Source organism: Ursus arctos, unplaced genomic scaffold (assembly GCF_023065955.2).
Source record: "Ursus arctos isolate Adak ecotype North America unplaced genomic scaffold, UrsArc2.0 scaffold_21, whole genome shotgun sequence".
In the NCBI taxonomy this organism is placed as follows: Eukaryota; Metazoa; Chordata; class Mammalia; order Carnivora; family Ursidae; genus Ursus; species Ursus arctos.
The window spans coordinates 38,681,219-38,696,248 of record NW_026622886.1 but is presented as its reverse complement, the minus strand read 5'-3'; the positions used below and the strand labels follow the sequence as shown (position 1 = coordinate 38,696,248).

Here is a 15,030-nt window from a genome sequence, read left to right as displayed (position 1 = left end):
AACAGAGGTGATTATACCATTTGCTGATTTGGATTAAATGAGATTTGAATTCATGAGATGCTTCACATATAATCAATGAATGTTAGCCACGATGACAATAGTGGAGCTGCTGATACGGGGTGTATGATCGGCTGTGCCCCTCCCCCAAAGGTGAGCTATTCATGGTGGAGCTGGGGTAGCGCCTGGAAACCCATCAGGTTTGAACAGCCTAGAGAGGAAAGGAGTCTCTGACTGAATTTCTGAATTTTTTTTTCCTAGAACACTGCTTTGGATTGGTATTTATTACTTATTTTAAAATTCTTAACAATCTACACTGATCTTCCGGAGTTGAGAAGGAATCTCCGGAGAATCCAAGTAGGGCTTCACAGAAATTTTAAAGACAATGTAATTGGAGAATCAAGATACAAGGAAAGGAACAACAGTGATTTTTAAGAAAGTGTAAGGTTTAGCCTTTAAAAATTTTTCCTTTTAAGGTGATGTGAGCTTTAAAAGTTACTAGAGTATTATAAGCTCATAATTTAATCTATGATACTCTTGGAAAGAAGGCAGTCCACGAAAAAAATACTTGAATTTTGATCACAGGCTATTTTTCCTAATGTAAAAAAGACTTTGCTTCTAAAAATCCATCCACACTACAGTGAAAGTTTTTGTCTGACCTTTTCAGAAACACGTGGAGTGATTCTCCTGGTTAAATCATAGAGTTGTCATTTGGTGTAGATATTTCCTTTAAAACCATTTCCCCCCGGAAAAAAAAAACGAAATAGCAAAGAATTCCAACTGAGTTAACTTGCAAAATTTAAAAATCTGCCTTAGTTGCATTTGGTCGCTAGTTGTTATTCCCTAAAATGTTTAGTGTACCTCTTGTGTCGAGTATCGCCATTGCAAAAAAGGCTCTGACGGATTTTTAAGGTTTCACACATCCTTCGAAGAACACAATCAAGTGGTACCTACTCTCACTTTATAAACCTAATTGACCACGGTATAGAAAGAAAAAAATGTTCTAATAGAAGGAAAGGAAATGTCCAGCACATTATAGGACATAACAATAGAAAAAGTCAGAGGCCCCTTATGCAACGTATAGGTCCCCAAGAAAGGTCCTTTTTGCTGCTGGAATGGTGGCTTGGTCAGGCTGCCCAGCCACTTGCCCAATGGGCAGGATCTTTTCTGGGGAAAATATTGCAACAGTGTGTGTAGTCCTGCCTTCTGCTGGGTCCTTTCTTGGTGTATCGCCAAGAAGAGAATCATAGAAATGTAGAGCTAGAAGTTATTTTGGAGAGTTTACAGATGAGAAAAAATGAAATCCAGAAAAAGGAAGTAATTTACTCAAGTCCAAACACCCCAAAAATGGTAGGACTGGAGCCATATCTAATGGCCTCTATTGCTTCTAAACCCACCTGCTGCGTTGGAAGATCTCAGAATTCAGAAATTCACAGAAATTTTTAGCTTTATATATGTTATACTGTTATTAATAGAACATTAACTATACATGCAGAGGGTAAACATGCAGTGATCCAATCACTGAAATAAGATTTGCATAAGATGTAAATTTGTTACATACAATAGAAAACAACCAAATTTACTAAAATTTAAAATATTTCTGTTAATTTAAGAGAAATGTTTAACTACTGTGAAAATAGCTTCATCATCTTGAATAAAAAATGTATATGTAAGTGTGTTATTATTAATTCTACCAACATTTTTGAAATTTCACTATTACCAGGCATAGTCCCAAGTGTGAAGATACAGGAAAAAAAAAAGAGAGAGAGAGAGAGAGAGAGAGAGAAAAGAGCCCTGTTCCAACTTGCCAGTGAATTGAGGAGGCTGATATAAAACAGACCAATCAGTGTGATACTGGGATGAGAGCTGTGGCCGCGCGGGCAGTGATGCCTGTGGCAGGACAACTGAAGGGGGGCTTAACTGGGGTAAGAAAGACAAGATTCCCCCAGGCAGATGCACCGGAGCTGCATCTTGAAAGAAGGGAACTAAAAGAAAATGGGCATTAAAAGAAGAGAGAGCAGTATGCACCAGCCAGTGGGAGTGACAGCACGTGGCAGATCTGAGGACTGTGTGCTGCTGCTTTTTTTTTGTTTTTGAAGATTTTATGTATTTATTTATCAGAAAGAGCACAAGCAGAGGGAGTGGCAGGTGGAGGGACAAGCAGACTCCCCGATGACCTGGGAGCCCCATGCAGAGGATGGGGACCCCGGAATCATGACCCGAGCCGAAGCAGACACTTAACTGGCTGAGCCACCCAGGCGTCCTGGGACTATGTGCTTAGGAATGGCGGTGTCCGAGGCAGGGGACGGCAGATCCTGAAGAGGATTGTACATCATACTAAAAAGTTTGTATTTTACCAGAAAATAGTGGGAAGGTGTTGGCAAGTTATACGCTCTAAGATAATGCCAATCAAGTTACACTATGATGGGGTGCCTGGGTGGCTCAGTGGGTCCCAGGGTCCTGGGATCGAGCCCCGCATCAGGCTCTCTGCTCAGCGGGGAGCATGCTTTTCCCTCTCCCTGAGCCTGCCGCTCCCCCTGCTTGTGCACTCTCTCTGTGTGTGTCAAATAAATAAATAAAATCTTTTAAAAAATTATACCGTGAAGCTAATGTTTTTTCCCCCCTATTCCGTAACATCAGAAACTTTCCTAGAACACCTGGGAGTCGAATGTGATAAAATCACCAGCATCCAGTTGTAGAGCTGACAGAAATCTCAGTTTCCTCATCTGTAAAATGGAGATCATTTTAGGGTGGTTGTAAGAAGCACACGGTTAAAGCCCGTTAAGCATTTATTGCAGTGTCGGGCGTATTGTAAACCTTCAGTGATAGTAAATTGGCACCGTCTGTACTGTGATCGTCATCTTTATAAAAACCTGAATCGGAGGGGCGCCTGGCTGCCTCAGTCGGTGGAGCGTCTGACTCTTGATCTCAGGGTCATGAGTTCAAGCCCCACGTTGGGTGAGGAGATTACTTAAAAAAAAGGAAAGTCTTAAAAAAAAGAAAATCTAAAAAATAGAAAAACTGAATTGGAGAAAATGGATTAGAATGCTAAGGGTTAATTTTAACATCTAGAGTTAAGAATAATTTCCAAATCTGCTGATTCTGTATTGCTTAGAGTAATTGGGTCCCTTCAGAGAGAACCACTTTGTTAGAGGCAGAGCTAGGAAAAGGCATTGGTTAGCAAAATGCATTGATTATGTAAGAAAAGAAAACTTGAGTTTTAGCAGTTGAGAGCAGTATCTGAGAAGAGCTGTGTGCTTGATTTGGTAGTTAAAAGTGGAAGAGGAAAATACCAAGGTCTATAGATAGCAATAGGGGATAAAAATTAACTTTCTTTCTTTCTTTCTTTTTTTGCTTCCCTCTATTGATTCGCAGGCCCACAATAAAGAGAGTATATTTTGCTTTTAATTTGCTTTTGGATTGTAACTAATTGTTTATAATCTATCCTCATACTGTAATGACTAAAGATAATTTTTTGCTGCATTTAATTGGAATATTTTCTGTAATTGTTCCAAATTGGAAATTTGAAATATAGTTTAAGAATTTCAATTTGGTTGTATTAAAGATTAGGTAGGTCAGAATTAGATTTACTTTGTGCATAATACCATCTCTCGATAAAAAAAAGAACTATATTTCAATGTTCTGTAGAATAATAGGTTTACTTTCTGTGTTCTGTTTTGCCAGTGCTCCTATATTCCTCCCTGTAAGAGAGAAAATCAGAAGAACTTGGAAAGCGTCATGAATTGGCAACAGTACTGGAAGGATGAGATCGGCTCCCAGCCATTTACTTGCTATTTTAATCAGTTTCAGAGGTAAGTCAGTATTTACATGTGCATATTAAAGTGGTTTGTAGCCTTTGTAGTTTATTACAAAATAAATTGTGGATTGTGCTCACTTGACAAAATATCTGACATGGGGATAGTCTCAACTCTTTCTTTGCATGGATTTAGGGAAGCCACTTACTCCACAAGCTGGGAGGCAAGTGAGAAATACGCAGGACAAAGAGAGAGAACCTGTGTATCATGGCACTACCCTCTGGATAGATTAAGAAAGTGCTTTCAGATAGGAACATCAGATACTAGAAGTGCTCCCCGAGAATTGCAGACCGATGCACAGAACTGAGCGACATGTGGGTTTGTGAGCAAGGTCTTGGACTGCATCAAATCTTACTTTCCTTTTCCTTTCTATTCCGATGATGTATCAGGAAAACAAGTTTGGGGCGCCTGGGTGGCACAGCGGTTAAGCGTCTGCCTCCGGCTCAGGGCGTGATCCCGGTGTTATGGGATCGAGCCCCACATCAGACTCCTCCACTATGAGCCTGCTTCTTCCTCTCCCACTCCCCCTGCTTGTGTTCCCTCTCTCGCTGGCTGTCTCTCTCTCTGTCGAATAAACAAATAAAATCTTTAAAAAAAAAAAAAAGAAAAGAAAACAAGTTCACACCATTAAAACTTACTTGATTTAGAGAGAACTCAAGTTATGCCGTATAACCATGGCTCATCGGACAAGAATACTACAGGACCCACCCAGATTAAGCACACTGATTTACTCATTAAACATGTACTGAGTATTCACAGCTCCTTGCCGTACTCTCCACTTAGATGTTCCAGTTGCATTAAACCTTCTCTTCCTCCCATAGTCCCTCTTAGTGAAGCACGCTAACCACCCACTCGTTAACCTAGTCCAGAGAACTGTAATTCCCAATTCACATTTCTCCTTTACGTACTGTAACTTATATTCGCCGTCATGCTGATTTTACCTCCATGACTCTTCTCTGCCTTGCCTCTGCCACTGTCTTAAGTCAGAGCCACGTGATTTCTCAGCTCTATTAATACAACAGTCTTCCAACCAGTCTTCCTACCTCCAGCCTGCCCCCAGGCCAAGCCCATTGTTCATGCTGCTGCCAAGGCGATCTTTCTAAAACATGCATTTGATCAGGTTACTCCTCCCAGTTTTCAGAGTAAAGTCCGAACATCTTGGCATGGCCTATCCATCAGGTGCCTATTGTTCCCTAACAAACCATCCCAAATCTAGTGGCTTACTACAGCAATGGTTTATTATTTCTTGTAATTCTGTGGGTTGGCTTGAAGATTTATGGGCAGTCAGATGATGGCTGGAATAGCTGTGTGGGCCAAGATGGCCTCTCAGTACCATGTGGCCAAAGTGCCTCAGTTCTTTTCCGTGGGCCTCTCATCCTTCAGTAGATCGCCTTCCTTACAATATGGTAGCCTCAGGACAGCATTTCAAGAGAGCCAGGCCTTGGCTCTGGAATTTACATAACATCACTTTTGATATATTCCATTGTTCAAAGCAAGTCAGGAAGCCAGCCAGATTCATGGGGTGTGAAAATCAACTCTGCTTCTTAATACAAGAAGCTGCAAAGGTTTTGTGGCCATATTTAACCTGCCACAGCCTACAAGGCTCCTCGAGTTCTTGCCCCAGACTCCCATCCTTCCAGCCCCATCTTTATGCCCATACTCTTTGCAATAGCCATTCTGAACTATGTGCAGTTCCATAATATCTTATACATTTATATCCATGCCTCTTTATTTGCTTCTCCTGCTTCTTGACTGCCTTGATGAAGACTCTTCATAGATATCACCATTTCTGGGCTGTTTTCCTTGATCTCCAAGTTTGGTTTAGTTGTATATTAGTTAGGAGGCCATCTGTTGCATGTAAGCAGAAAATTGACTCAAAGTATCGTAAGGAATTTATGATCGCATGCACTGAGAAATGCACCGGTAGGCCAACATTAGGGTTGTTTGATGCATAACCTAACCGTGTCATCAAGAAGCCAGGCCCTTTCGGGATCTCAGTTCTGCCTCAGATCCACTCATGGTTACAGTATAGTTGCTGCGGTTCCAGATGTCGCAGCCAGGCATTGCAATGTCCAAAGGCAAAAAGAAAACTATCTCTCAGGGTGCCTGGGTGGCTCAGCTGGTTAATCGTCTGCCTTCAACTCAGTTCTGATCTTGGGGTCCTGGAATCCAGCCCCATGTCATGCTCCCTGCTCAGAGGGGAGTCTGCCTCTCCCTCTCTCTCTGCCCCTCCCCCTGCTCATGCTCTCAAGTAAACAAATAAAATCTTTACAAAAAATAAAACTATCTTCTTTTTTTTTAATATTTTTTTATTATATTATGTTAGTCACCATACAGTACATCCCTGGTTTTTGATGTAAAGTTCCATGATTCATTAATTGCGTATAACACCCAGTGCACCATGCATACGTGCCCTCCTTACTATCCATCACCAGTCTATCCCATCCCCCCCCGAAGCCCTCAGTTTGTTTCTCAGAGTCCATAGTCTCTCATGCTTCATTCCCCCTTCTGATTATCCCCCCCTTCTTAGTATGTTTTTCTTGGAATTAGGCAACATTTTCTCAACTTCCCATAACTGACCTCTGCTTAGTATCCTTGTTTAGAATGAGTTCTTTTGCATACACCTAAACCAGTCACAAGAAAGAATAATCAGAATATACCACTGAGATGGGGGTGCGGCACTATCTCTTAAGTCGGGTGGAGAAAGCGTGCACACCTGAGTAGCTAGGAATGAAGAAGAAAGGGGCTAAGATGTTGCGGAACCGTCAAAAGTGCCAGCTACAAGGTGTGTCTTCCCCGTTCTCTTTATACCGCTGTAGCCCAGAGGTCTGCAATCCGCACTTGACATGACTATGCCAGAGAAGCTTTAAAAAGAAATGCACCGCAGACCAATTAAATTAGAGTCTCTGGTGGTTGAACCTAGGCATTAGCATTTTTAAAAATTGATTTTAGGGGGTTCTAATATGCCACCAGATTGAGACCCACTGCTTTTTCCTCTCACTTATCACTCTCTACTGGAATAATTTGTGTACCCATCTTCCTCGCAAGACTGTATAGGGGTTAATGGTGTGGGACCCAACTTCTTTGGCTTTATATCCCTGGGACTTAGCAGAATGCCTGCTTCTCAGTCTATAAAAGTTTGGTGAATGAATGAATAAATGAATGCAATGTGCCAGATTAATAAGGTTCTTTGCTTCCAAGAAATTAGAATTTATTGGGAGGAACAGGTGCTTATGCAGATAGAAATATGACTTCATCAGCTAGAAATGAAAAGGGGGAAGACCTTGAAGATAGGACGGCTGCAATAAAGAAATGAAGGCTTGACAATGTAAGATACATCAAGTGTTCAGGTTATATAATAAGGAGTGGTGAATTTGTGAGGTGGAGAGGTAATTTGAGGTTAGATTTCTAAAGGGTTATAAATGCCGTACTAAGGAGATCGTACCATATGGGTATATGACAATTTGTGACAAGTTTTGTTTTGTTTTTAACCAAAGACTGACTTGAGTGGATCTCTGATTTAGGAAGTAACCGGGCTACGGCACCTGGGTGGCTCAGTTAGTTGAACTTCTGACTCTTGATTTCAGCTTCGGTCATGATCTCAGGGTGGTGGGGTCAGTCCCACGTTGGGCTCCACGATGGGCATGGAGCCTCCTTGGGATCCTCTCTCTCTCGCTCGCTCTCCCTCCGACTCCCCCCAAATAAATAAATTCTAAAATTAAAAAAGAAAGAAAGTAACCGGTTTGAGTGTTGAATGGAGTTATGGGCAGAGTGTGCTAACTCAGTGATGGGGGGTGGTAAGGAGAGTACTGAGTGAAAAAGATAACCTTTTTGAGTGGCTACCATGTGCCAACCATTGTGAATAACATTGCATTTAGCTCACCAAATTTCTTACAGTAGTTCTAAGTGCCAGCTCCATTTAACATATGAAGAAACTGAGTCTTAAAGAAGTTAAGTAACTTGCCCAATATACATGCTATTCAGTGAGAAAAACTGGACTCCAGTTAGTCTGATTTCCGAAGCTCCTTCTGTTAACTGTCTCCTGGTCCTCCTGAAGCTTTTGGAGGGCCCAGAGGAGCAGTAGAAGTAGAAGTAGCTCACAGAGGGGTAGGTCAAGAAGATGTGTGAGAGTTCCAATCAACAGAACTCAATGACAATGTAAGGGCTGAGAAACAGGGAACTGTCACATTTGCCTGGGTGTGAGAAAGGACAGCCGGCTCTGCACTGAATTTGAGGGACTCATAAGATATCCAGAAGATGCTTGAAAGAGTTAGAAATGCAGGCTTTTATTTTTATTAAAGATATTTATTTATTTATTTGTTTATTTATTTATTTATTTTAGAGAGTAAGAAGGTGGGGAGGGGCAGAGAGAGAGAATCCCAAGCAGACTGCCCACTGAGCGCAGAGCCTGATATGGGACCCTGAGATCACAACCTGAGCCAAAATGAAGAGTCAGCCGCTTTTGTGCCACCCAGGGGCCCCTAGAAATGCAGACTTTTGGTTCAGGAGCAGGAGGTCAGGGCCAGTGTTAGGCAGGTCTGGGAGCTATAGCGGAATCAAAGAGAGAATGCATACCAGGGACCCAGAGAGAGGAGAAGTGTTGACAACTCTTGCAATCATCTGCACTGAAGGTACAGGGAGAAGGAAGGTGGAGAAAGTGGCCAGATGGTGAGAGGGGAGTCAAAAGAGCATAGTGTCTTGGAAGGGGAGTGTTTTAATGAGAAAGAGGTAATTAAAAAGGGACCACTGAGAAGTCGTTGGTTTTGGCAATCAGAGGTCTGTTGGCAGTCTTTGTGAAAAGAGTATAGGTGCCATCTTAGAGCAATGGGGTTAGAAATCATTTTATATGAGCCTGAGGGGAGAATGTGAGGGCATTAATAAGTGCTGACTACTCTTTCAAGAAGTTTGCCATATCTGGAAAAAGAGTTTGGGGAGGAGGTAATTCAAGGGAAGCAGGAATGGGTTCAGAGAAATGAGCCCACTACAGACTAAAACTGCTGCGGAAAAGAGAAGCTCTCTTGTTGAACATAGATAGTAAATGAGGTGGAGTGGAATGAACACACCCTGAAGAAAATGAGGCAGGATGAAATAAAAAGGTTAAGGAGTAGTGGTCTTCTCTCTGTGAGGTGGGAGCCTGGTAACAGGGACTAGGCACCAGAGGTCAAGACAGTTTGATTCTGAACCCACTACTGAACGAACCAAGTGATCCTTCACGCTTCCTGCCCTGGACTAGGAGCTGGTCTCAGATGTGGGCGAGCTGGAGCGTGCAGCTGGAAGGGAACAGGGGCGCCCCTCCCCCAGGCTGTCCTGACCAGCTGGTGGTCATCTGAACAAACTTCCCCTCACTCCCCGCTCAGGCATCTCTGAAGGCTGCATCCCCCAAACACAGCTGCCTCCTGTGGGCATGAATTCTGAATATCCTCAAGTCCCTAACAAGAAGGACTATTCCTCCAGAGTGGTGAGAACGCTCTGAAAGACCTAGCCCTGCATTCCATGCTACTTGTGTTCACTTCAACGGGAAATGTCAGCCCTTCATACCTCCTTCGGAATGGTACCCATTCCCTACCATGGTCTCCCTGTCCCATTCCCAAGCTGTCGGGGGTGTAGATAGAAGTGGGGGCAGTCTATCACCACCCAGAAGCACTCAAGACATGATTTTAAACGACTCTGGGAAAATCAGAAGTTTGGAGTCTGGCTCCTGTACCACGACATATGCAAGAGGAAACGAGCACTGGTTGGAGGTGTGAAAATGGCAGCTCCCTGGTGCCGTCTACTCTCAGTACACTTTTTACTACTGCTAAACATGAGATAAAAATAGACTTACTGTAGAGACGCCCAGATGCTCTCGATAAGATGAACTTTATATTTAAAGTAACCTTTAGATTTCACTCAACTGCAGGAAATTGGGGAGAATAGTTACCAAGAAGTTTCCATTTTCAAGAAAAGGATGTTACAGTATTTTGAAAATCGAAGACAGAGATTATTGGAATCTCAGCTTTCACTATTTAAGTCTTATGTAGGAGAGCTATACTGAGGAGTAGAATTTGCAGTGGCCAGAACAGCCACCAACAGCCATGCCCGGGATGGGAGGCCGGGCCCCAGTGCTCATCCCTTTTCCCACCCCGCAGGGAGGAAGCCATGCTTGATGGCCGGCACTGGCTGCTTCCATTTGTGATCTTCCCAGACAATCATTCAGCTCTTTGCTTCCCTCAGTGTCGGGGCTCACAATCTCCTTCCAATGGGGGGATTTCCTTTTGCACATTTTTTTTTTACATAGGTAAGTCCCATTTACCCTGCTTATGCCATTTTATTTTCTCTTAGCCTTTCCCTAGCTTATCCTTTCTCCGTGAAACTGAACTCACGCCCTCTTATTTAGTATGCTTTGAAATCCTCATTCCATTGACCGAAAATTTCGTTGCAGTCCCAGACTTGTCATATAATTCTACTTCATCTTTGCCTGACTGGCTTCACCTTGAAGAGAGCATTTCCTTGGAAAATGGTTAACTCATTCCTCAGTTCACTCGGGATCAAAGGTCTGGGAGGAGCGATGGGTCTTTATTTTTCGAACTTTTCCTTTTATGCAGAGCATAGTGGTTTTTTTTTTTCATGCAGGTCTACTTTTTAATATTTTGTCCTCCTAAGTGGATAATACTTTAAAGAGTGCACATAGTAGGTACACACACACACACACACACACAGAGACTTGTCCAACCAACAAGTCCAGCCATGCCACGTGCAAAGTCTTGAATTCATTCCCTTGGTCCGGGGCCTCACTATTTCTCATCTAGATTATTGAAGTGATCTTCAACTAGTCTTTCAGCCTTGGCCTTTCGTCCTCACCCGCACTACACAAAGTTTTGTTTTGCTTTATTTAAACCTCTATTCGATCTCGTCACAATCCTCAATTAAATTTTTCTGCCTTCTTATTGTCCATAAAATAAAGACCATACCTTCCAATTCTAGCTCCAACTTCGGCTGTTTAATTTTGTGCCAGTCATGGGGAAACAAAAACAGAGCAGCAGAGGGGGGAAAAAGCCAGCCACACTGCATGCCTTCGCGGAGTTTAGAGTCTGTGGCCACCCCATTAGGTAGATAATTACCAAGTAGGGTAAATGCTGTGAAGGAAAAGTGAGGGTGCTGCCATGAGATATTGCAACAAGGTGGGGGGTTTCAAAGGCCTGTGTTGAGTAAATCGTGACTAGGTGGAGACCAGAGGGTGTTCAAGAGTTAGCTAGGGAAAAGTGAGGGGAACAATATTTCAGAAGGAGACACCACCGTATGTAAAGGTTCTGAGGCAAGAGAGAGGTTGGTGGGTTTTAGGACCTGAAAGGCCATCATGGCAGGGAGTCTATGAGTGAGGGAGAGCATGGCGAGCATTGACATTGGAGAAAAAGTGCATAACAGTGAGTACTTGGCAAATTGATGTGTTTCTCTTTCCTTGCCCTGCAAATTTCTAACGCCTAGGGTAGAAACAACTATTCAGTGAATAGTCTGGTTACTCACTGACAAGGCTGAGTGAGGTGTGGAGTGAATAAGCAGTAAGGGTTTTATTAATGAGTAAAGCAAAATAGAACACAAGCACAAAATAACTGAAAAGAGGAGATTCTATTGTTAAAATGATTATCTTGTACTTCTGATACTGCACAGATATATCCTCATTTTTAAGTTCATTCAAAGTATGTTTTGTCCTATAGTATATCTTTTTAAATTTAATTTACCCTTAGCATTTTAGAGGAAGATGAACATTATGGTCTGACCTGAAATTGAGTAGAGTTCTCTTTAGAACACAGTTTGAAAGCCATAAAAATAGAAGATTAAAAGCAACCGGTTAGAAAAGGACCGCTCACTCACTTGGGGCTTAGTTTTCTTATCTATAAAATTTGATAGACTGATAGATGAAATGATCTCTAAGATTCCCTTAAGCTCTTGAATTTTACGGTTTTGTGATTCTCTGATTCTGAAGGCTTGTACACACAATTACAACAGCTTAAGATGCTAGATAAAAACCCAAATGGTGAAAGAGAAAGAAAATTAGCAAAGAACTAAGTGGTTCACAGTCTGGAGCCATTTAATGGGGAAGCAGACAGTCTTCCTACCTCAACAATAATTGAGTTTCATAATGATGACACTGAGTCATCCAAAAAGGTTAAATTTGGTTCAATGTGCTGTCCTTAAAAGGTAAGGGAATGTGTAATGCAGTTTTGGAAAGATTTTTACCAATAATATTTTAGCATCTCTGTTAGTTTTTATTCACCTTAAAAGGTTAAACTTCCGTTATTTGGAAAATTCACTTACGTGAATATTTACTTTCTCTTCTAGAAATAAACAATGTCATTTTAGGGGCTACAAAGGTCTTCCTGCTACAAAATCCTCTTCACTCTTCTCTTATGGTTTTACCTTTTTCTGTGTCCTTGATTTCGTCCATAAAATTACCACCATTGCAGTCACTTAGGCTTTCATTGACTCCACAGACATTTGTTAATCACCTGCAATCTACCAGGCAGCAGTGGTCAAAGATAATAAGATAATAAGACTTTGTCTCTATGTTCAAGGAACTCTTTGACTAGCATGAAAGAGATTTATGTAAATAGATAATTGGAATGCAGTAGAATAAGTTCTATAATGATAGTGATAGATACAGAATATAGGTATAGATATAGATATATAGGGAAACTTTGGGTTGAATTTTAGAGTGAGTAGGACTTTTCCAGACAAATGAGGGCCAGGGAAAGGGATTTCAGGGAAAATGATAGCATGTTCAAAAGCATTGCGATTTGTAGGATCGTGGGCAGCTGAAAGAAATGTGAGGAGCTTCATATGCTTGGAAAGTGCGTTGAGGGGAGAAGTGTTGATGAACCTGACGAGGTTGACTCAGGTGACAGTACTGCGCTCTTATGCCGTGCTAAGCGTTCTAGACTTCACGTGCGGTGGAGGACTGACAGTCGCGTTTGTTTTAGAATTCCCAGTCTGTTGGCTGTGTGGAGGATAGACTTTTGCACCAACTTCGGCAAGGGCGGAAAACAGCTTGGGCAGAGGCAGAATTAGTGGAGAAAGGAAGGGAGGGAATGGACATGAGACTTGAAGGAAGTGGAATCCACCAACTTATAGATGCACAAGATGCCTGATGGGGCAGGTTAAGAAGAGGGTGGAATTGGATGATTCTAGCTCTTGGTCCTGGGTAAGTGTATTGGAGGCAACATCCACTGGGGGGGGGGGGGTTCTGGGGAAGCTTCTGCTTTCCTGGTGTAAGTACCACTGCCTCCTGTTTCTACCCCCTTGTTCTGGCAGAAAAGTGGAGAGATGGGGCTTGAGGCCAGGAATGCAGAAACCACTGGGCAGCTTTGAGGTGACATGCATGAGGAAGGACATCCATACATCGAAAAGAGTAGAGCAAAAAGATAGAAAGAGCCAGCTTCCCAGCGCCATCACTGAGCGGCTGCCTCTCCCCCGCCTGCCGACCTCTGGATTTCTCGTTATGTGAGACAAACAGCGCCTAACATGCTTATAAACATATCTCTGCATACATTTGTAACCAATATGGTGACGAACAATTGGTCAATTGTAGATGAATTTCACAATGTCTTTGCATTTATTTTTGTCTTATGAAGTCCTAAAACCAGATTTCTTTGAATATATTTATATGGTGAATTTAATTGTTTCATTGGCTTCTAAGGTTTCCTTTGGTTTTTTATAGGACAAATTACTAAAAAAAAAAAAAAAAAAGCCTCGTCTTTGCTGGCAGACCTCTTGGGATACAGATGGGGAAAAAATGTGTATATAAAGATAGGAACTGATATTTTAAACAAATTCCATAAGGTAATTTTATTGCGTTTTGAATGAATTACTAAATACTAGACTTGATCTTTGGTAAAAATGCAATTTTTAATAGAGCTTTTTACTTTTGGTTTCTATTTATTCTGAGAAATATTTCTTATAATGTGTCATTAAAGAAGAGACTGGTTCTGTAGTAAAATTTGAAAAGAACATATTGGCTTTCTCTTTAGACATCGAATCCAACGATTTATCTTGAGTCTTAAAGAATAAAACAGTGAACCTGGAATCTTACCCAAATTGAATCTTTTCCATATACATTTGTGTCTGGTTACATATTAAGGGAGATTACATCAGAATTGAAAGCTCTCTCTAGTCTCGAAATTTGTACTTAAAGAAAAAAAAGTGGTGACTGCCGTGGCTTCTCCAAGTATGCCACGGAATCTGTGTGGAATTCACTGCCATGTTTTTTCAAAGTCTGACATCCAAACGGCTGTACATTACTTATGATATAAACCTGAGGGCTTGTTTCCTGATGGTTATTCAAAGTGTTTTTACACTTGCAGATTAATCTCCTAACAGCTTTTATCATGTGGCAATAAAGCTAAGAATTGGATGTCATTAAATTGCTTTTCATTTAAGATGGTGGATGCAGCCATCAAACAAAGCTCTGGGGGAACTGGGGAGGAAAACTACAAGAACCGTAGGACAAGTAGGTCACAGAGTGCAGCATCGTCAGAGGGTGGAATGCAGGGCAGGGCCGTGCGTCAGGAGACTTCGGTTCTAACCATAGCTCTCTTTGTGACCGGCTGTGTGACCTTGGGCTACTTACTGGGGAGCTCGTGCCTCAGTCTTGTCTCAGATAAGGTAAGGCCAGATCTAGCCTCTAGCACAGGGAGGGCATCCAAACCTGGGAGACGTCTAGTCGTTCACTCCAACCCAAAGCGAATCCCTGCCACTACATTTTTTGGAAAGAATTCCCCATGTTCTATTTGAACAACCCTGGTGACCATGGACATATCCCCTCTCCCTGAAGAAGCCCATTCTATTTCCAGACGTTTTTAGTTGTCAACAACTCATCTGGGAAATATCTCGCATAGGCACCTGCCTAGTGACAGAAAGTAGATTAGAGGTCGGCAGGGACTGGGGAGAGAGGGAAATGGGAGTTACTGCCGATGGCTACAGAGTTTCCTTTCGGGGTGACGAAAAAGTTTTGGAAACAGATAATGGTGATGGTGGCACAACATGATGCATGTAATTAACACTACTAAATCGTATACTTAAAATGGCCACTTTTACATTTTATTTCGCCACATTAAAAGCAATTTCATCTTGGTTAGCGCGATGGTCTCAGTCGGGAGGCAGAGCGCACTGAGTTTTACAGCAGAGGAAGTGGTCTGGGAGGAGCAGGCTAAGGACCCAAACCCGAGACCTTGACCCTCAGACC

At 42.1% G+C, this 15,030-nt stretch overlaps 1 protein-coding gene across 4 annotated transcripts in view; it reads left to right on the top strand.

The window, feature by feature from the left end:
• KCNMB4 (potassium calcium-activated channel subfamily M regulatory beta subunit 4) overlaps positions 1-15,030 on the top strand; it is a 161,724-nt gene that overhangs the window by 24,319 nt on the left and 122,375 nt on the right. For 3 of the 4 annotated variants that reach the window (XM_057316551.1, XM_026500039.4, XM_057316552.1), the window contains exon 2: positions 3,682-3,809. In XM_057316551.1, coding sequence (XP_057172534.1) covers positions 3,682-3,809 — 128 coding nt within the window. Of the gene's footprint in view, positions 1-3,681; positions 3,810-13,100; positions 13,494-15,030 lie in introns of those variants that run through there. The other variant, XM_048218103.2, reaches the window with a different exon arrangement.